We start from the raw sequence: 22,969 nt of genomic DNA on the forward strand, positions 1-22,969 counted from the left end.
TCTACTTATATGGCCTGCAATAACTGAGATACTGGAAAATTGCTCTTTCCATGGGCACTGGACTGTTTTAGTCATGGCAGTCAATGTGTCTCTACAGAACTTTCATAATTGAAAAGGAAGTAAGCAGGCAATTTCATCTTACCCATAATTGAATTTTCTGTTTCTTTTTTGCACTTGCATGCAAAATAATTTCTTTAATAGAGAAATTAATACCATTATTCTGGATTGGCATTAATGCTTCTTATACACTGAAATATTTAGCTTCTCCTAAAACACCATTGTGGGCAGCTGTATGCTTCCTCAGTTTACCATTTCAGGTTGGAAGTGTCCTGCATTCTCTGTATGTCAGAATCTGAGGTGCAGGTTAGAACATGGTGTCTTACAATGGTGTGCACTGGTTGGGTCAGTTATCCTGGTCTTATAAAAGTTTTCCAGAAAGTAAAAGCAATTGAAAAGTTTGTGCCTTTTTTGCTGGTAAGTCTGTAGTCCTTTAGCTCCTTGACTCTGTAGATTTGTCTGTATTGGCAGAAGATCAGTTATTGTATGGGAAGAACTTGTATTGGATATGAAAAATAGAAAAGAAAAAACCCAAGCAAAACCAAACAGTTGAAGGCAACTAGACTGTGTGCTGCAGAGTTCACAGTTAAATGTTATTTAAATGAGTAGAATAACCTTGGAACTTTTCATAGGGATGTGTATTCAAGTGTTTCTCTTCCACAGCAGGTCTTCATGGTACAAAACAATACCTTTCGTTTTTAAAATATAAAGGTGAAGCTTCTAAGGTCTCTTAGGATGGTTACTCAAGTTCTCCCATCCCCATTTTGCTTTTTTTTTTATTCACTAAGGATCACAGTAGGTTTCAGATGAAGTTTGTGTCCTCAGTTTGTTAGGGTGGGCATTTCCATGGCTGCTTAGGTCATATCAATGTTCATCTGAAGTCACCAGTTCAGAGGCTCAAGTCTGTACTGTCTACTCTAGACAGAACTCTCACAGTTGTCATGGTATTAGTTCCCCAGGCAAACTCAGTAATGTTTTTTTCAGTTTAAGCACAGTCTACATGTCTTGAAGAGAGAAAAAACAAACCATACAGCTTTTAGTACTTGTAGCATCTGCTATGTGCTTATATGGCTGTCAGTTCTCAAACTCTTCGTGTTGATGGTGGCTAACATTGGATCACCATTTACTTCTGGGATAATTCTTTTCCAAATTTCTGTGTTTAGGAGAAGGTAAGATGTTGCTGTCATAGAACTGTTACATAAAAAGCAATATTAAAAAAAGTTATATTTCAGCAGTGAAAAAAATTATGTATACAAAATTGATTAAATTAATCAGATTATTCAGAAGGTACGTCACTATTGGTGGCTGTTTCTTTGTTTCTGCTGCTTTGGTCGTTTGTATTTTTAAAATAATTTTTAAATTGAATTTTAGGTCAATGATTTCTTACTAATGCACTGTCTTTTTACTGAATTACAGAGGTTTAAATTATTATTTTTTTTTTTACGTTCCCTCCTTATTTATAAACACTATTAAAAAATTGCTGCTGCTATTGTATACTTTTAACGTGCTTTTCAAAATTGCATTTGTTTCATGGAAAACCTGATAGAGGTGGGAAGGCTATGTTCCTTTATCAGGAATTTGCTGACACTGGGATCTGTTTCATAGCAGCTTGAGTTTTCTTCCAGCATTGGCCAAATCACACAGAGCTATGGATGTCCCAGAAGTGACATGTTTGTGCCAGAGGGAAGCCAGTCAGCCTCTGTACAGTGTTGCTGTGACAGAATGCTATATGTGAATTTTTTTCTGGGGAATATATTTAGAAACTTGACCAAAAGTATTTTAGAAAGGACAGACAATATTTTCAAGGCAGGCTGCTAATAAATTCTGGTTTTCTTTGTGTTCAGTGGTGTTAAGTAAATCCTTGTGCAGTGATCACCTTTAACGGTTGCACTACACAGAATCCAGGTAAAGAACCTTTCTTGTTGCAGTGTGGCTTCAGGAAAACTCTGGTTTGAGGTGCTTTATGAAACTGTCTTGTTGGACCGTACACTGTTTTAATGTGAGAATAACTTAATTTGTGTTGCTTGACACTTTAAGACAATTTGGGGGCTTGGAGCACATTCAGGTGTAGTACAGAGACAGAACATGTTGTTCTGCCTGCTTTTGCTTCACTGCTGTGTGAGGTTGTTACAACCTTTCCAAAGAAAGGGAGCTATAACTGCAGTCAAGTATTGAGGTTATAGCCTTTATTTTAAAGTAATTATTGCCTTTGTAAAAAGAATACCAGATTTCTTTCTCACCAGTCTGCTTATTGGGGAAATAATGCCATAAAAAGAATTGAAGTGTAAGGTTTTATTACTTCTGTGCAAGTAAGTCAATTTTATCATAATACCTGGTGAAACCCATTTGAAATAGAAAGCATTCCTGCTTTTGATTTCATTATGGTGGGTTTTTTTTAAGCCAGATTGTTTAATTGCAACTTACAAAACAGTCTTGTCCAGGTTTTCCCCTTCTGCACTTCCTCAACAACTGTCTGACAGCAGACCTCTGAGAGAAACTCATGCTGGCAACTGTGAGATTTTTGTCCTGTATTACCCACTGATAACAGTGACTAACTCCTACCATGAGACTTCAGAATGTAGTATCACATTGAAGGGTCATCATGGTTCTTAACAGATTTGTTTTAACTGCCAAGTGGTAGAAATATAATTGCCTTCCTGTCAAATTATGAGTTATTTTGCACTGTGGATCCAGTAGACTCTAGGGGAAAAAACGAAGGCATATGAATAAGGCAGATTTTTTCAGAATTGTAAATTCTTGGCTGCATAGGTAGAATTGGCAATTGTAATGCAAACTGTGCAAAAATACTGTTTTAAATTAAGAGGAAAGCATATAGAATTGTATACATTTCTTACACTGGTGATGGTTTATACACAGCAGCAGTGTTTTTTCAGAGTTCCTTCCAGTACAACAGCAATTGCATAAACCTAGAAAATCTCCAATAATCTACTGATATTAAAAGTATTAGTTCTATTAATACTCACAAGTATGCAATTCAAATTTTAGAGAAGTTAGGTTTCCAAATACTGTGATCATAATCTCTTGCTGGATATTCTTTTTCTCTATTGAAATAAATTATTCTTGGTTGTTTTTTCACCTAGGTACTTCATTGTCTCAGTGTCAATCAGGTGATTCAGCTTCTATACCAATAATTAAACATAAATATGTGAATATGCCTACAGCCAAACACAGGGAAAAGGTAATGTCAGTGTACTTTCTCTCATGAAATAAAGCTGAAAGTAATGTTTTATTGTGTTTTTGGAGCTGGTTGGTTTTTTTGTGGGGGGGGGTTTGTTGGGAGGTTTTATTGTTGGGTTTTTTTGGTTGGGGTTTTTTTGTTTGGGTTTTTTTTTTTTTCTTTGTTGGTTTTTTTTTTTGTTGGGGGTTTTTTTTGTAGGGTTTTTTTTTGGTAAGGTTTTTTTTTTTGTTGAGGGTTTTTTTTGTTGGGGTTTTTTTTGTTGGGGTTTTTTTTGCTGGGTTTTTTTTGTTGGGGTTTTTTTTGTTGGGTTTTTTTTTGTTGGGGGTTTTTTTGTTGAGGGTTTTATTTGTGGGGGTTTTTTTTGTTGGGGTTTTTTTTTGTTGGGGTTTTTTTTTGTTGGGGTTTTTTTTTGTTGGGGTTTTTTTTTGTTGGGTTTTTTTTTGTTGGGTTTTTTTTTTGTTGGGGTTTTTTTTTTGTTGGGGGTTTTTTTTTTGTTGGGGGTTTTTTTTTGTTGGGGTTTTTTTTTGTTGGGTTTTTTTTTGTTGGGTGGTTTTTTTTTTGTTGGGTGGGTTTTTTTTGTTGGGAGGTTTTTTTTTTTGTTGGGAGGTTTTTTTTTTGTTGGGAGGTTTTTTTTTTGTTGGGAGGTTTTTTTTTTGTTGGGGTTTTTTTTTGTTGGGGTTTTTTTTTGTTGGGGTTTTTTTGTTGGGGTTTTTTTTTGTTGGGGTTTTTTTTTGTTGGGGTTTTTTTTTTTGTTGGGTTTTTTTTTTGTTGGGTTTTTTTTTTTGTTGGGGGTTTTTTTTGTTGGGGGTTTTTTTTGTTGGGGGTTTTGTTGGGAGGTTTTTTTTGGTGTTGGTTGGTTGGTTGGGTTTTTGTTTTTAGATGGAAACTTTGTGTTTTAAACATTGTACAAAACTTGTGGGTTTTGTACAAAACCACTATATAAAAATTCTTAGAGGAAAAAACACTGCTGTTATACTTTATGGGCACACACACATATTTTATATGAATACCTCTATTCTTTTCTGTGATCTTCTGATGTGTTTTAGAAGTCCAGTTATCTCCACATTCCTAGAAGATGATGGCACAGTGTTTTACAGAGATTAGATGTGTGGCCTGGAAGCTGCTGATATTTCAAGTCTGTTAAAAATCTGTTTTGTTTTGTAGACTTAACGAGTTTTCTTGAAAAATCGTTTCAGATCCTGTCTCTGATACAAAACAATTCAGTTGTGATTGTAGAAGGAGCAACTGGCAGTGGTAAGAGCACACAGATTCCACAATATGTTCTGGATTATTGCATGCAGCAGCCTATCCACTGCAACATTGCTGTTACCCAGCCCCGGAAAATCAGTGCCAGCAGCCTTGCCAGGTGGATTAGCAAGGAACGATCATGGACTCTAGGTGGATTTGTAGGATACCAGGTATAAAGGTTTCAAATGCTGTTTAAAAATGCGTTAAAAAGTACTATGTCTTCTTTCTTAATTGCTTTTAAAGAGATCCAGCATACTGAAGTAATGTTAGAGAATCTGCTTTTAAAGTAGAATGGCTCTTTTCTAGCTCTCTCCTGCTAAATGTTTGTAATTAAATCAACTTTTAAAGTTGAATAAGTATAAATCCTGGTCGGACTCCCACAGAAATATTTTTCTGCATTGGACACACCTACATTATTAATCACTGAAATTGCTGCAGGAGAACTATATTCTGTCTTTTTTTTTTTCTTTTTTTTTACTTTAAACTCCTTAATTAACATACTTTATCTGTTTGACTTTACTACATTTACCTGTCAGCTCTGTCAAAACTTTCATGCAGTTATGGCCAGATTGTTTTGTGAACATCCTGTTGTTTCTTCTTAGCCTGTGAAAACTTGAACTAGTTTTTCCTCTTAAATCTATCTCCTCCTTTTGCTTTGTCCAGCTCAGCTTCAAACTCAGTTATGTCCTTCCATTTATAAACTGGATGCCACTTTCCTCTTGACACAAGTTACTTCATCTGTTAACTCCAGATCCACTTTCTTCCATGCCCCATCCTGTGTCTCTGCTTCCCAAGGTGTCTGCTACTGTACCAGGCCTCTATATCTCTACATTACACTAAATTCCTGTCCTAATGAGACCAAGTAAAGCAAAAATGAAGGCAGATAAAGAAAGGTTCAGGGAGAGCAGCCCAGGCATGCCTTAGTCCTGAGGCCTTGCAAACTCAGTGCAAAGCTTATGGCCTGTTACAGAAGTGCCATATTACAGGGCTGTGCAGATACATGAGCTTAATTTTTACATCTAAAGGATCTTTATTGTCATCCCTGCTGAATGCTGTTCTTTGTCTAGGTGACAGATGCATCTATAGCAAATACTGTAGTAGAAAAAATATTTTTTTCTTTCTCGTTTTTAACACAACTGCAAAGTTTCATTTTTCTTTGAGTAAGTTGGAAAACAAAGTAAAAAGGCTCTTCATGCTTAATCACCAAGTTTCAATTCTGAGAGGTGAACACTCAAGAGAATTCTGTGATTATACTCTGGCATTATCTCAGATTGTAACTAAGCCAATATTAATAACCTCCAGCTGTCATATTTGTAACATTACTGTGGGCTATTGTCGTGGTTTAAACCCAGCTGGCAACTAAGCACCACACAGCTGCTCGCTCACCTCACCCCCCCCACACCCCTCCCAACCCTGGTGGAACAGGGAGGAGAATCAAAGTTAAACTTGTAGGTTGAGACAGGAGCAGTTTAGCAATTGAAACAGTTTAAAATATACTAAGAATAGTAAATAATGATCAAAAAGTAGTAACAAAAAAACCCCAAGGGATGCACAGTACAATAGCTCACCACCCGCTGACTGATGCCAGACCCTGTCCCCAAACCCCAGTTGGTTCCCTTGTGGGTAAATCCCTGTTTTACACACTGGGCATGGCATTCTATGCCATGGACTATCCCTTTGGCCAGTTCAGGTCGCCTGTCCTGACTGTGCTCCCTTGCAGTTTTTTTGTATATCTCCTTAAGGGCAGAGCACAAACCACAAAGAAGTCCTTGCCTTAGGATGAACGTGACAGCAACAACCAAAACACCAGTGTGTAATTGATGTTTTACTAAATCCCAAAAACACAGCACAATACCACCTAGGAAGAAGAAATTAGCTCTATCCCAACCAATACCAGAACAGTTATATATGTTGGTTTTTTTCAGAGTAAGTTCTACATAAAGTCTATGATGTTGTTTGATACCTTGAATTAATTAGTCATAAAATTGCTAAATTGATTTATTAGGCTAATGAGTCTTAAAGACATAAAATGGTGCTGTGCTTCCAAGCAGTCTTCAGGACAGTGTATGTGGGTGTTCTGTGCTTGTTTCACCAGCACTTTTTTGAGCTGAGTAGAAACAGGTAAGACAGCTGAGCTTGGACATATCTGCTCTAGGCTGATGTGAAAGCTGCATGTGAAAAGATGGTCACAGCTCTGCCTGCATGGGTAGGTAGCACCTGAGATAGCTAAAGTTAAACAAGTACTTTAGGAATTAAAAATTTATTGCATAACATAGGGTTGTAGAACTTCCAGGAATAAGTTGATCTTGCTGGTATCTTACACATCGTTCCTTTTCCTATCCAGTAAGCAAACTACGTTTTGGCAAAATCTTTTTCTTCCTCTTTATATTAGTGGAACGGATGATGTACATACCTTTAGAAGTCTTTGAAGAATTCTTCTCAGACTAAAGCCCCCAAGGAATTTTGATATTTAGTAAACTTCAGAGTTTTAAATTTTTTTAAATTTCTCCCAAAAACCCCCAGTTAATTGGTTCTGGGATTTGAGAACACTTTTGTACAGAGACTTCTACAAGTGTAAGTAAATAATTTTGATGGATTTACAATGCATTTCATTTTGGAGTACTTTGAGATGCATGTTTCTCTAAATATATTAAATATCTCTTTTCATCTTAACATGTATTTTTCTTACTGTTGTTAGTTGAGTTTAGAGAACGTTTCGTCAGAGGAAACAAGGTTGCTGTATATGACAACTGGAGTTCTTCTTCAGAAAGTAGTTTCTGCCAAGAGCCTAACTGAGTTCACACATATTTTCATTGATGAAGTAAGTTGTTGGAAATAAGTTTAAATTTCATATTAAGAAAGCCTTCTCTTTTGTTGCTCTTACCATGCAAGAGAAAAGCAGACATCTGCTTGTAAAGATGTTTTTTTAAGGTGTCTAAGCTAATACTTGCTGAAATAGGCTTGTCTCAGCATTCCTTTGAGCAACAAGTATAGAACTAAGGGTGTAGGGAGGGGTTTCGTGCATGCTTAGCTTTTGATACAGATGCCTTAAAATGTTTATTGAAATCCACCATGTGGAATTCAAGAACCTGTCTGGCTAGGCCTACTAGGAGGAAGCAACTAGTTTTCACTCAGGTATTACAAAGTCTTTATTCTTTAGGGATAGCCTGAAAAATACCCCTGTGAAAGTTCTGTCTTCTGGCTGGATTTGCAGTTCATTCATGTGGATTTATTGTTATTGCTGTCAATTCACCAAAAAGCTAAAGAAAATACACTTGTAGGTTTTTTGTAATTTGCATATTTTTACATGTTTCTATCCTTAATTCATGTGGAAAGTCAGATGTCAAATTGTGCTTTCACAAACCATGAACGTAAATCACATATGAGATGTAGGACATCTTGGGATATAGTGATACAGAAGAGGACTTAGAGGGTTGTTTTGGGAGGATATTTTGGGGTTTTTTGGTTATTTTGTTGGTGGGGTTTTTTTTCTTTTGGTTGGTTGGGGTTGATTTTTGTTTGTTTGGTTTTTATTTTTGGGGGGTTTTTTTTGTTTGTTTGTTTGTGTGGGGTTTTTTGTTTTTGTTTTGTTTTGTTTGTTTGCTTTGTAAGTGTTGGTTTTCATTTTTATTCCGTTATGGTATTGTAGCTGAGAGCAACTTTAATTCTTGGATATTTGAGGAGCAGGGAGACAGTACTTGGTATACCATTAGACCGTTACAGTTACAAGTAAGTCTGTCATGACTGCACTTGAAGTGGCATATTGGAAACCTAGAAGAGATTGAGCAGACAGTTACATTTTCATATGAAGAAACTTTAGGACTTCATTCAAACAGACGAAAGAATCAAAATAACTCCACATCCTAAAGAATTGTACCACTTGTCTTCATGGAAGAGATTTGAGCACTCTAATGTATTATCAGTCTTGCAAACCTTAACATTTTAAAGCCAAAAATAAGGAAATGCAATACTGTCCCATTTCCCCAGCCAAAATTCTAGTGCTTCCTGTTCCCTATATGTCACCTTTCTCCCCACATCTACTACAGAGATTGTGATCTTGAACCAACAGTCACTGTTTTAACAAGCAGATGTTTTCCATGACATTTCTAATTGCAAGTCTTGGTTCTCTTAGAGCGCTGCAGATATTTAGGAGCATACCAAAACAAACCTAGGCTAAAAATCGACTTCTTACAGCACGACCTTACTGTCAGACTGAAAACTGCCTTAGCTAAATTGTTTTTGTAATGGGACAGTATTGATTATAAGTTTATATTATTTTAGAATATGCCAGTTACCTTGAATGTTGAAGGCTGAGCTCCAGAAAAAGCTACTGCACTTAATATATTTAAACTGCAATTCAAGAAAGGGATATGATCATCATGGATAATGTTGAGGAGTGTTTGCTGAACTGCAAGGAGCAATCAAAAGCAAGAAGCCATTAAGAACCGGGCACATCTACTCAGACAAACCAACCTAGTCCCTTACTGGATCATTTGTGCTTTTATCAGTACAGTTGATTCACCCAGCATCAGTACCACTTCAGGTGTTATTGCCAACTCTAACAGAACCAGTGGCTGGAGCTGATGATTGGTTTTCTAGTCACCATTCTATGATTTTCATGACTTAATAGTGACAAACGATTTTCACAAAGGGTGCTATAGCCATCTGAACAGCCTTGTTGGGATTTTAAAGTGATTAACATGCATACTCTCAAAAAGTGTTTTCTTCTATGAAAATGTATTATTGTTCCAAGTTACAAAAACAAAGCATAAATTGAGTAGGAAAATAAGAGATTTTCAAAAAGAAGACCATGAATTAATTAAAATTAAATTGTGCATAATATCTTCCAGGTGCATGAGCGTACAGAAGAAATGGATTTCTTGCTCTTGATGACCCGTAAACTGTTATATACAAATTCACGGTCTGTAAAGGTGGGTTCAGACTCAATTCTGCTGAAGAATATTTTTGCACGTTTTAAAGAATTTGCAAAAAATTGTTATGTTGTTATTTTGCACTGAAATATTATTTAGTTTGCTGCACTTCATAAGTAAGCAAGCTAAAGGGCACTCTTTTCCTGGCTACTATAATGTATTCTGAAAGACTTTTTTTTCCTCCTCATGTTAAAATGCATTACTTTCTAAAGCCTGCTTAAGGCTAAAAAAATGCAAGATGGATATTTGACTAGAATTACTTATTGAGTATTGAGGGCAGTGCTTATCCTTGGTTAAATATGGTAGCATTAACTCCTGGAAATACTGACGGTTTTTTTGTTACAGTGGGAAAAATAGCAGAAGACAAGAAATGCTCATGTATTGTAATTTCTGGGCAGAAGTGGTAGTAAAATGTGTCTGAGATTTTTCTCTGCATGTTAGGCAGTTGTGCTTTGTACTAAAGCAGATTTTACAGACATATAGCGTGACATGTTTAGCATTTGTGTCTCAGTAATGAACTCTTTAATTAAATACGGGTGATGGAGTTAGGCTAACTCAGTGTCTTTATGTGCAGCTATTTGGGACTGCAGCTATTTTGTGAGACTCTATGTGTCTTCAGTTAATTGTTTAATTAATGTGACTTTTTCTGTTCAAAATAGACATAACTGTAGTTCTGGGTTGGCTGTTTTTCTTACCATTGGAAGGGAATTCATGTTCTTAAGTGCAGTCCATCCCATTGATTCGAACTCGGATAACTTGGTCTTTAGATGTTCCAAACATGCTGTCACTGAAAGTGGCCTTCCAGTTGGCATAGGGCATGACAGTGCTCTTCACATCTTTCACTTTTTAATCCCTTTTCATGCTGATAAGAAAACTCTCTTGTCTTTAAATTCAGAGACAGTAATATGAAAGTATTCAGCCTTTTTTAGCACTTGGCTCTGCCTATTGAGAAGACCAATAATTTAATCTCATTGAGTTTGTGAAAAGTTTTCCCTTGATGCTAATTACCTGGTTGGTGTCAATGGCAAGAAACCCTACAGGCCCTGTCATCGTTTTCTCTTAGAAAACATTTTTCTTTTATAGGTTCCTGAAATATTTTTTTCCTTTTCCTCTATAATTGCATTTAAATCTCTCAAAATTGTCACTGGAAAATTTTATCCCTTTTATTTTGTTCTCTGCAGTTGTTTCTGCAGATGACAGTTTCATACTGTATAAACCTGAGACAATCTTACCTTGGAGGGAGAGGGAGGATGTCCCTTTGAATTTTTTATTTTTCGTAATGGTGAAGAGGGGGGAACTCTTGATCTCAGTTTCTGGCTCTTAGCAGACCAAAGTGGGTAATTCAGTTTGAATTTATACACTAACCCCAATGTCTCCTACTTCATCCCTTTTCAGCCCCTTTTGAAAAACTATAAAGGAAAGGGATTTTGATCATATAGCAAGTTAATCAGAACATGTAAGGTTTTCCTCCCAGCTTCCTTGGATTCATGAAACAAAAGTGTGCAAGGATACCTGTTTAAGGGGGGATACAAGACGTTTATAACTCGGGGTGATATGAAATGCATATGAGCTGTTTGTTTCCTAATCTGGACATTGCACAGCTCAGAAGTAGCAGGTAATTCAACATTGCATCAACTAACAAGATGGCAAGAGCAATTCTGATGTACTGAGGACAAGAACTACCTGCTGTGGTTCACCTACCAACTGTGCTGAGTTTTCTGGCAGATGGCTGGTGCAGATTATTATTTTTAGATCACAGAACAGACATTGGATTGTTCTAAGGTTGGTCTTGCTGGGATAGAGTTGTTGCAAGGAAACGTGACACTGTAAGAGGGGCTCTACTGGATCAGACCAAACAGTGCAGTTTCTAGTAGTGACTGATAACAGTTTTTGGTATTATCTGGTGGGTCTTTAGACATCTCCATGCTGTACAAGTGGTTTTGGGCTGCTTGATCTTGAAGAACTGTCTGCTTTGATTACCTTCTGTTCTGATGTGTTTATCTGCCGTGTTGGGGGTATAGGCTTGTTGAATTTCTGCTTTAGGAGTAAATTAAACTATTAGTTCAATTAGGTGGTCCTTCAGGCACTCTGTTAAGAATCTGTCATTTCCTTTCAGTTTGGAAAGGCTCCGTGCAGGTTACAGAGTCCAAATTATAAAGACTGTCTAGAAGAAGAGGTAGTTTAATATTCCTTGTCTGTAACTGCAGTTAGAATAATGTAGATTGGGTTTTGTTTCAGTAGCCTTCAGGGAAGGTTACATTTAGCCTGTTGTCCTGGCCTGTTTGATGAGGCACGAGGTAGTTCTTGCTGTAGTGGGACAGGTTGCATATATAATATTTGCAGAATTATGTCCTTTCAGGATCATGTTAAATGACTTCATGATTTAATCTGCCCTCTGTTGTGTGTCTTTACCTACCTTGTGTATCTTGTGCTTTGGAGCTGAGAACTGTGGTACAATGCCCACTTCATTAGCTTGCCTTCCTGTCACTTTATAAGGGGGATACTCTTTAGCTGTATTTTGTGGCATTTTTGTTTTGGCATTTTATCAAGTGTACTGTATGCTTTTGGTTGAACTTTTACCATGTTGTCTGCCCTAGGCATCCAGCCTGAGCCATTTTCTTACAGGTGCTTACCTTTCCTCATGTGCTAGCTAGGGTTTCTTAAGCATTTAACTTTGTCTTAAATGTGCTTAGGTAACATACTTGTTGTAACCAGAATCAGACCATTTTAGCATAAAAAAAATACGGGGAGATTTTCATGTAACAGGGCATTTTGTGTTAAAATTAATGTGTTATGTTTGCTATGCATTTTTTTAACAGATAATATTGATGTCTGCTTCCATCAACTCTAAAGAATTTGCTGATTACTTTGCAATTCCACTTCGTAATGGGCTGAATCCAGTCTGTGTATTTAAGGTGGAAGGAAAACCTTTTGCAGTTGAAGAATATTATCTTGATGATTTGAAGGACACTGTTGATTTCAAGGTAATGTAAATATAATGTCATTTCTTTGGACAGAGTTAGAAAGAAATTGGAATAGTCAGTCCAACCGTGTAATAAAATTACAAATAACCAATTTTACATTACACTTCTAGGTAAGAATTAATACTTTATGATAAAACAGGAGTCTTCTTACCAGCACAGTAGTTTCTTTCACATAACAGAAATGGAATGCAAAGTACTGGGAATTTTAAGTAGTATGAAGCATTTTGTTCGGTAGCTTGCATTTAAGGTGAACAATGTAAAATTCTGTGCAGAAAGTAGCATATTAGGATTTTACAGATCTCTTTGAATATAGCTGAGAAAATCGGAATATTTCCTGGGTTGGTCCATGTTGGGGTTATGTATCAAAGGCAGAAAGTGCCAGGAAATTAAGAGAGTCATCAGAAAACAAGCATTTGTGCTTAGAACTTCGATGTTACCAAGTTGGCTTCTCTCTCAGCTGAGGATTTCCTATTCTTTTTTTCTTTCCATTTTTTTTTTTCCTTAATAAAACCAAGAGATGTTATGCAGCAGTTTTGAACATATTTCTGTTGTAGCTCCATAGGCCACCATGGCAAATGTGTAGTTTTGAATAATGAAAATATGTTGGAATAACAGCTACTTCTCAGATCCCTGGGTGGGCACTTGACAACCAGTACAGCTGCACTGGAGAGCTGCTGCTCTGGTGCCTGAGGAGGGTAGTAGTGGCTGAAGATTTGTTTGCTTTATCAATCTTTAGCTTATAAACTGCATAGATTGTATTTTGAATATTTGGTTTGTAGAGCTCCTGATGTGCTATTTTATAGCAAGTATCTGTGTAGACATCAGATAATGAAGGAATTAATGTAAATACAAATTAATTTGTTTTCTGTGGTTTTATAATAAGGGAGGTTGTTTTACATTTGAAAAGCAGCTGGGTAGGAATTCACTCAAGTGAACTCTTCCAGTATTATGGTTCAAGGCAAAATAAACAGGTTAAAGCAAAGTACAACAAATGCACTCAGGCTTTAATTGTGACACACACTCCAAAACCAACTGGGACATGGGAGTAATTATTGGTCAGTTTTGATAATTCAGAACGCTGTTATTACAATGAAGAAGATGAGGGATGCACTTGAAAAGAAGCATGTGTGAACACTGTTACTATTTAGCTTTCATCCCTCAATTCTGCAGAAAATAAAATAGTGAAATAAAGCAGGTAGTTTGAGAAACCCAAAAGATAATTACTTATGCTGTATACAAAACAGGCATTGGTTATGTCTCAGAACAGGCAAGCTAAAATAAAAGGCTGTCAACTGTTGAAGTTTTAATGCAACCAAAAAAAAAAACAAAACTCAATTCTTATAGCAGTTGGCCCATCAGTATTTATACATTAGTATGGCAGCTCAGATAGATAATGTGGAGAAGATTATGTAATACATGGGGGTTTTGTGAAAGATTTCTGATAATTACAGCAAAAAGATAACCAAGAAATTCAGTAAGGAGTTTACTTCAGTCAAGTTGGATTTGTCATCGCTGCCCTTTGAGCTGAATGTCAGCTTCCACACCTTTCACCTCAGAGATCACGAACAGAAGGAACTGCTTTCAGTGCTTAGACCTTTTTTTACTTTTCATTTTCTCTGTGTTTTTTTTTTTTTAAAAGTTTTCATCTGATTCTTTGTCTTGTGTTGTCCTGTCTATAGCCATTCTGTTTTTCAGCAGGACAAAGAGAGTACGTTTGTCCAAGAAGTTACTTGTGCCTTAGAGCACAATAAAAGCACATAAGTGCTTTTGATTTTTTTTCTTTTTGGTATGTATGCAGAAATTGAATTGTAAAGCACTGATACTTGGTCTCTATCCTGTTTCTTACAGTGTGTGAAGACTTTCTGTGAATACTAGTTATAATTAAAAAATACTTAAAAACGTGGGAGGTCTAAGATTTGTGTAACATCTTAACAAAATGAAAGTGGAACGTGTGTGTTAAGACAGTTAATGAGCTAATGCTGCCATATGGAAGCAGGGACACATCTTTCATCATGCTAAAATCACAATGAGTTGGGATAACTGCCTGAGGTACAGGCTTCAGGCTTTAGTTCTTGATGTTTTATTTTCGCTTTTAAAAACCTGTAAAATTCACATAGAAGAATACAGCAGTTAAAAGTAAATGCAGTCATTGCTCTTTAGATAAACAGGATTTTTCCAAGTTTCCTTTTGATTTTAAAATTAATAACTATAAAACCAGATTACATAAATCTTAACTCATTCCTTAAAGCACCTTGGTTGAAATCAGTTTAGTCCTTCGTAACTGTCTCTGTGCTGTGAGCTATGAACCTTTGTCCATTCTCAAAAAATCTTAAAATAATTGGATGTTACTGTATAAATATAGAATCTTTTATGAATCCTGCAGAGCTCTTGGCTTTAATACATAATTTATTTCTGTGTGTGCTAATGTTTTAAAACAATGCTTGAAAAAAAATTTTCTTTGCGTAGTTCTGACTTGGTTATTTAGTGAATTCATTGATATCAGTTGTGATTTGGAAGATAAATAAAAACAACATCATTATTTTTTCTTCTTTATGCCTGTTTGCAGTAAACCCTTTGCTGTGGCTGTACAGATATCTAGCTGAATCAAAGATAAAACTTTCCACTTGAATTGCTTCATTTGTAGAAAAGAGTAAGAGGGAAAGAAGTGAGAAACACTCTTTAGTGTAACATTGGCTTATCCTTGCCCAGATACGGGGTCATTTATAGGTGCTGCTGTTTAATTTGTGAGCATAGGCTTCTAAAAAGTAGTTTCTTCTGGCATAATGGGCTTTGTAAACATGTTGTTTTGGATGTTTAACAGGATCGTGATTCTGTCATATCAGCAACCCCTAAGCCCCAAGGAATCATTGAAACACAGGCTTCATGAAAAATGCATCAAGGTTCTGTCTATGGGCAATTCTAAAGCTAGTTGTTTGAGTGCTTTCCTATTGTAATGGATAGTATTGGAGATAGGAAATGGAAATTAATTGTATAGTTAACTCAGTGAGCAGACTTAAAAAAAATGAAGCAAAGTGTAAAAATACAAAGCCATTTTTGGCTTACAAAGGTAAAAACTTCATATCACTGGAACTGGGGTCAGAGTCCTGAGACGGTAGTGAACTGCTGTCAAAAGCTATTTTGACTATGTTAGATTATTTTAGTCAGGTCTGACGGGGCTTTTGGATTTGCTGTTTGTCACATTGTTACCTTTTATTAGGAGAGATGTAGAAGCTTTGTCATGTTACTGATTGTACCTTTAGTACTCTTGAACAAAATTGCAAAGACAAATTTGACGGTTATTTAAGCAGGGATAATATGAACTCAAAAATCTTACGTTTGAGCAGCCCAGAAGAGATAAATCACTTAGATTTTTCACATATATTGGAGCATTAAAAAAAAAGTATTCAAGTATTTTTGATAAGTAATGTTTTCTGGTTTCTGATGGACTAATCAAGCTACGCTGGAAGCCAGTGTAGAATGCAGATCAGAAGCTCTGGGACTGATAGAGTTGTCCACCTGAAAAGTCTGCCCAGCTGATGGATTTCGAGGGGGATCAGAGAAGTGGAAAGAATATTATCCATTTCTTATAGATGGCCCTTTTTGATCCCCCAACCCATCCTCTGCCAGAAGCAAGTAGAATAATTTTCTCAGAGTTTTCAGAAAGGAGTCTTTCTAAAGACACCAAGGTGACTCAGGATTACATGATGTAAGGGGTTGAAAGCTGAGGACAGAGGTTGCAGTAGCAAAAGCTGATGTAAATCAGTGTTGCCAGATTGGTGCTAGTAGTAGTGCTTTTGTGATTCTGTCATGAACTCCTTCAGAAAGAAAACTGGTAGAAAAATAACTAATTTCACCGTAATAGAATCATAGAATCAACTAGGTCGGAAGGGACCTCCGAGATCATCAAGTCCAACCCTTGATCCAACACCACCATGGTTACCAGACCATAGCACTAAGTGCCACATACAGTCTCATCTTAAAAACCTCCAGGGACAGGAAATCCACCACTTCCCTGGGCAGCCCATTCAATGGCTGATTACCCTTTCTGTAAAGAATTTCTTCCTAATATCTAACGTAAACCTCCCCTGGCGCAGCTTAAGACCATGCCCTCTTGTCTTGCTGATAGCTGCCTGGGAAAAGAGACCAACCCCCACCTGGCTACAACCTCCTGTCAGGGAGTTGTAGAGAGTGATGAGGTCTCCCCTGAGCCTCCTCCAGGCTGAACCTTAGCTACCTCAGTCTCTCCTCATAGGACTTGTGCTCCATTCCCTTCACCAGCCTTGTTGCTCTTCTCTGGACCTGCTCCAGCACCTCAATGTCCTTCCTGAACTGAAGGGCCCAGAACTGGATACAGTACTCAGGGTGTGGCCTCACCAGCACTGAGTACAGAGGAGGAATCACTTCCCTGATCCTGCTGGCCACACTGTTCCTGATACAGGCCAGGATGCCATTGACCTTCTTGGCCACCTGGGCACACTCTGGCTCACGTTCAGCTTCCTGTCAATCCAAACTCCCAGGTCCCTCTCTGCCTGGCTGCTCTCCAGCCACTCTGTCTCCAGCCAGTAGCGCTGCAGGGGGTTGTTGTGGCCAAAGTGGAGGATCCGGCACTTGGCCTTGTTGAACCTCATCCCGTTGGAATCAGCCCAACTCTCCAGTCTTTCCAGGTCCCTTTGAAGAGCCGTCCTGCCTTCCAGCTGATTGACACTCCCCCCCAGCTTAGTGTCATCTGCAAATTTGCTGATGATGGACTCAATCCCCTCATCTAAATCATCAGTAAAGATATTAAACAGAACTGAGCCCAACACTGATCCCTGGGGGACACCACTAGTGACCGGCTGCCAAGTGGATGCAGCCCTGTTCACCATCACTCTCTGGGCCCGGCCCTCCAGCCAGTTCCTAACCCAGCACAGTCCCTGTCCAAGCCGTGGGCTGCCAGCTTTTTCAGGAGAATGCTGTGGGAGACTGTGTCAAAGGTCTTGCTGAAGTCCAGGTAATAGTTTAGATAGTTCAGTTCTCTGTGATTTTTAGCTCTGAAACTCTTGGTCCAGTAATGAGTTTTCACTAGAATGAGGAGAAACCCTCAGAATGAAAGGTGAGCAACAATCAAAACCTGCTTTCTCTACAACAGAAAAATGTGTAACATTATAGACCTTTTCCCAAGCATATCTAGTTCATTAGACCTTTGATTTTAGAACTGGAAAGTTACTAAGTTACTGTGTTTGCTCTGAAGACTTGATTGTTTGTGTTCTTAAATGTTACAGCCTTGAGTATGTCTCAGAATGCTAGAAAATAGCGTAGGCAGAATCATCATGGTTCTGTTATGTACAACAGAACAGTAATCTTTTGACAGGGTATGACCTAAAACACAAGATCCATTAAATGCAAAACCAGTTTAAATTAGTAAGGTACGTGATTTTTATGCACTCAGGTAGAGACCTCCAGTATAGTAGCTGTGAAAAGCATTGTACCTTCCTTACACAAATTCCTCTCCTTGTCATCCTGTTTCCATGGGTTGTGATCACTGTAATGTGCATAATGCTCCTGCATAAAGGAGTATGTCCTGCAGACTAATGAAGTGTGGCCTGGTGCTTATCTTAAGTATGTAAATACCAGAAGTGCTCCTTTAGCATAAAAATAGTTACATGCCTGAAGAAAAATGCCTGTTTAGAAGATAACGAGCGCATCAGATGAAGTTACTTCTTTGTACAGGCTTCTGTGCTGGGTCAGTTTTAATTGAAAAGCACTTGACAAATTGAAATACATATGTGAGCTACAGTCTTTCTGCCTGTTATACTGTGCTAACCTCAGTACCTTCTTCTCCAAACAGCTTTGTTCTCAAAGCATTGAGGAACCAGTGATAAAAAAGAATATGTATGATGTAGCAGTGTCTCTGATTGAGTCATTTGATGAGTTTGAGATGAAGAGGTAAGACACAGTTCAGGATCTGGAATCGGAGGTTCTTGGGGAAATGAGACACTAATTAAGCAGCAGCAGCAGCCCACGTATTATAGTTGTTAGTGGTAACTTAATTTTACATATATCTCTGCTTTTATTTAATATATTTGTTTGATTTCTACCCTTGTTCTTGAAATACACTTCATGCCCTGGAGTGTAAGTGATCATTCAAGACAGCCATGTTCTATGGAAACTATATTCTTTGCTGTAGACCAGAGCCAAATATTGTTTATATGAAGAATAAAACTAGAGCTAGTCTTTTGTATTATAAATTAAAACATATAATAATCCATGGAAAAAAAAATTTAAAACTAGGCATTAATTTTCACTGGCTGTTTAAGGCCTTAATGCAATTTGAAATAAGTAAATACTGATTTGTGTTGCTCTCTGTGTTTTGTAAATTGATGTCTAGTATCTGAAAATGTAATGAAGTTGCTCCTACAGCTTTGATCTAACGTTGTGTATTAAGTTTAGGAATGTTTTTTGTTTCCATATATTCTAATAATCTATAAAAGAGTGTTGGAGAAGTAATTTTGTTTTGTAAACTTAATTTTTTTCCTTTCAAACTTAGTATTATGTAAACTTTGACATTTTAAGAAAATGTTAATTAAGCTCATTTGAGCAGTTTTTAGGTGAACCACCGAAGTACAACTGTTCATGGAGGTACATAAATAAAAAAACTTGGTTCTGACATTTTTACAATGTATAGTGACTTCTAAGCTTCTTTCTTGGTTATTTCTTTTGATTTAATTAATTAAGCTGTCCTGCTGTAGTTTATAATAGCTAAATTATGCTACCTTTTACTGATAAGCTACCTCTAATAAGGAAACATGAAGGAATTAGCATTTCAGCTTTCGAATACTAGAAGGGCTAATATGCACGTTGTTATGTACCTTCCAGTAAAAACTATGCTTTCTGTTTATTATATAGTTTTAAATTAGAGACTGAAAAATACCTGAAAAAATTTTACACCAGGAATGAATACAGCAGAACAATGTGAGTTCTAAATTCTCTTAAGGTGATTTTGACTCACAACAGATCAGTTGAAGATGTCTCCCTCCACGTCTGTCATGACCTGTAGTTCTTGATAATAATGGTTGAGATTTATACTTGTTTGGCTTTTGTTCAAGGTTCCAGTGGTATTTTTAGAATACAAGGGCATTACAGATACTTAAAGAATTACTGAATGAGTTTGCATATCATTATGCAGTAGTATACTGTGTTCTGAGTTTAAGATCTTTGGTAACCTAATTCTGATTAATTTCATTGCTGAATAAGAATGTTTCTATTTTGACAAAACCTCTATTTTGAGGAAGAAGTTAAACCTAATGCTCTAGTTGCAATGTATATACTGTGCTTTTCTGAAAACGCAGTTACAAGTAATGGTTTGAATTTCATTTCTTCAGAAGTTTAAATAATGCATGGTACAAGAAGAGTGCAGTTCTGCTCGTTCTTTCAGAATAAAATAACTTGGGCTAATGAAGGTAGACTGAGGTTGTAAAACTAATGAAACTTCATATTCTTGTTAGGGAGGAAAACAGCTTGAGGGATGCATTGGAACGTGGCAGCGTGCTGGTGTTTTTGCCAGGTGAGTATACGTCTAATACGTCACCTGCAGTCAGGTGCCAGTCGTATAAAGAATGCATAAAGATTTCACGTCCAGTTGCTTAAACTGCATTTGGCCTTTGCTGAAAATTGCAGCAATCCTGTACTGCAGTTACAGAATAATTTCATTTTTAGTATCCGACCAGGGAAACTCTGTGTTGTGCAGATTTTGAAAATGGGGCTTTTGAAATTGAAGTTTCAATAAGAAGTAAACCAGTTTCTCAGAAATGTTTATGCAGGTATTCAAGAACGTAGCAAAAATCCCTTAGTGATAGGATTTTCCCCTGGCAGTGAAATCCATGACCCAGAGAATGGGCACTGCAGCTTCCAAAGACAAGATGGCTAAGGCAGAAATAGGTTTTTTTTTCTTTGACCCTGCTCTTTGAAAGAATTTTTTTTGAATGAAGTACCCAGTTATAGCCTAAACCAGACATTCAGCATGTGGAGAGCACTGTCAATTGTAAGAAACTGGTATGAGGGCTAATAATGGGATGTTGTCAGATGACCTTTATATCTGCTGTTGCAATTTCACTTTAATAAGTGTAAAATTAATGCAGAATGGCTCTTGAAAAAATTGACTCACTATGTTTCAGTGATTCATTATTACATTTGCTGTTTAACTCTTCTGCCATTTTATTATATAGTAAAGGAAGGTAAGCATGAAAGTCAAAAAAGAATGAAATAGATGTTTTAGAATTCTTAGTGATGAGTAAAATGAATACAGACTCCTGGTTACTTTTTCCCTAGGTTTGGCTGAAATAAGATACATGCACTCATGCCTCTCAGATAAGTTTAAAAGGTAAGTTAGACCACATTTGTTTCAGTTCAGTTAAGCTTGAACATGAGTTTTTCAGCTACATGAGTTCTAAGTACGTAATAGGATTTAGCACAGAAGTGTAATCAACTTTTATATTCTTGCACTAATATGTTTTCTTTAGGTGGCAAGTGTACCCACTTCACTCATGTGTGACATTAGAGGAACAAAATGAAGTATTTTTGGCTACAGTTCCTGGCTACAGAAAAGTAAATATTGTTGAATCATTACTTTTCTAAAGCATGTGAAACCTTTTGCTAGAGTAGTAATAGCAAATAATAATGTATATAAGTAATATTAGCTGTTCTAACTCAGATAATTTTGTGAGGACAAAGCAGTTTCGTTCTTCAGTGTGTGAACTGATTGCCTTTCTTACCAAGCTGTTGTTTTAACTGGTGTTTGGACCTCAAGAGAAGTGCAGTAATGGAAAGTTATCCTTAGACTGTTGTGTGATGCTCATTTTATCCTTCAGAGTAGTTTGTGCATGTTGATTTTTGCACCTGCATGACAGTAGTATGCTGCTGGTGGCACTGAATAGAGAAGTATTCCTCCAGTTTGGGGGACTCTTACCTGCCTTGTCCCCACATTTTGGCTGTTGTCTTGGTCTTCTTCACCTGCTATCGCTAATAAAATATTGCTGCTGATAGTATGAGGTTTCGTTATGGCAAAGGCATAAGGAAATATTTCCATTCTTCCTCTATATTGTCCTATGCTATACCACTTTATTACATTTTTCTGAGTTTGGAACAAGAAAATAAAGTTTTCTTGTATTGCCTTGTGTCATATTGCTTTTTTAAGTATACAGAGTAGAAATGCTGTGTTGCCACTATATTTATATTTCTTCATACCAAATTGGGTTTTTCATGTAGAAACATTAACATCAGTATTTTTCTTTATGCATTCATTGCTCATTTTTTGCTTCAAAACTCAGATTATTCTAACTACCAACATAGCTGAGAGCTCTATCACAGTTCCTGATGTGAAGTATGGTAAGTCATCTAAATCTTGTAATTCCGTATACACTGTATTTGTAATATGTTCCTTACTTGTGCTAGGTTAAGTCTCCACAACATGTCATTTTACAGAGTGTTGCTGTTGGAGGGGAATTTTGACAGTTGTTGAATTCTTGCTTTCACAGTGGAGAACAGAGAAATCTGAATATACGAACAAATAGAACTACTGAGTGTGGGGTTGGTTTTAATCTTCGCTGGGGGGGTAATTTTAAATGCAGTAACAAGCAGAATCAGACCTCATGTCAAAAAGTTAAGCTTTTAAATCACATTCTGACTACCTTTTGAAATAAATGCATCAGTTTAACCAGTTCTGATACAGAATTTCAAAATGCAGAAATGGTTGCCTTTTAATGATTGTCATCTACACTAATTCTTTGTTATATATACGTTAAAATCTCTTCCCAGTTCTGTTAGCATTCAGAGTATCCTGGGCCTGTTATTTTATAAATCTGGTGTTCTCTTTATTGCAGTGATAGATTTCTGCTTAACTAAAGCTTTGGTTTGTGATAAGGAAACTAATTACCAAAGTTTGAGACTTTGCTGGGCATCTAAAACAAACTGTAATCAAAGAAAAGGTAAGATGACAATAGGTAATGCAAAGGAATTTTAGAAACTCACCTTCATGGAGAATTCTATGTTGCTTTTCATTTTATTAACAGTAAAAAGAACAGACTATTTTTGCCACTAATAGTTGAGAATTCTTTACCATGTCAGGATATAAAAATGTGATTAAACAACTATGCATGAATGTTTTATTTTGCTCGAGTATTTTTTTCCAGAGGAATGTTTTGTATTTTATTAAAAAAATATTAAATTTTATGGATCATAAATGGACCATGGATTTTTTGTTATTTAATAGTAATTTTTTTATTATAGACCATTTTTAAAAAGAGGAGATAGGTACTGCTAGGTATTTATTAAGTGCTTTTGAGTTCCAACAGTAAAAGAAACTTTCATGTCTATGTGTCACCATTAAATCAGTTGAAATATCCACAACCAAGTCTCTAGTTTAGACCAGTATTCATAGCATAAGGCTAAATAAGATTTTTATATTGACTATTCTAGTAAGACAATACTCTTTAATATCAACATCTTTTAGTTTCAGTCAAAAATGGTACTAAATAAATTAATAACAGTGACATCTTTAGATGTAAAAATATCAC

At 36.6% G+C, this 22,969-nt stretch overlaps 1 protein-coding gene across 2 annotated transcripts in view; it reads left to right on the forward strand.

Annotated features, from left to right (window-relative positions):
• TDRD9 (tudor domain containing 9) overlaps positions 1-22,969 on the forward strand; it is a 72,217-nt gene that overhangs the window by 22,151 nt on the left and 27,097 nt on the right. For both annotated transcript variants that reach the window (XM_032691565.1, XM_032691567.1), the window contains exons 3-13: positions 3,159-3,256; positions 4,453-4,674; positions 7,203-7,325; positions 9,355-9,435; positions 12,255-12,419; positions 18,247-18,344; positions 19,904-19,962; positions 20,727-20,778; positions 20,918-21,002; positions 21,725-21,782; positions 22,277-22,381. In XM_032691565.1, coding sequence (XP_032547456.1) covers positions 3,159-3,256; positions 4,453-4,674; positions 7,203-7,325; positions 9,355-9,435; positions 12,255-12,419; positions 18,247-18,344; positions 19,904-19,962; positions 20,727-20,778; positions 20,918-21,002; positions 21,725-21,782; positions 22,277-22,381 — 1,146 coding nt within the window. The remainder of the gene's footprint in view (positions 1-3,158; positions 3,257-4,452; positions 4,675-7,202; positions 7,326-9,354; positions 9,436-12,254; positions 12,420-18,246; positions 18,345-19,903; positions 19,963-20,726; positions 20,779-20,917; positions 21,003-21,724; positions 21,783-22,276; positions 22,382-22,969) is intronic.

This window comes from Chiroxiphia lanceolata, chromosome 6 (genome assembly GCF_009829145.1).
Source record: "Chiroxiphia lanceolata isolate bChiLan1 chromosome 6, bChiLan1.pri, whole genome shotgun sequence".
Taxonomy (NCBI): domain Eukaryota; kingdom Metazoa; phylum Chordata; class Aves; order Passeriformes; family Pipridae; genus Chiroxiphia; species Chiroxiphia lanceolata.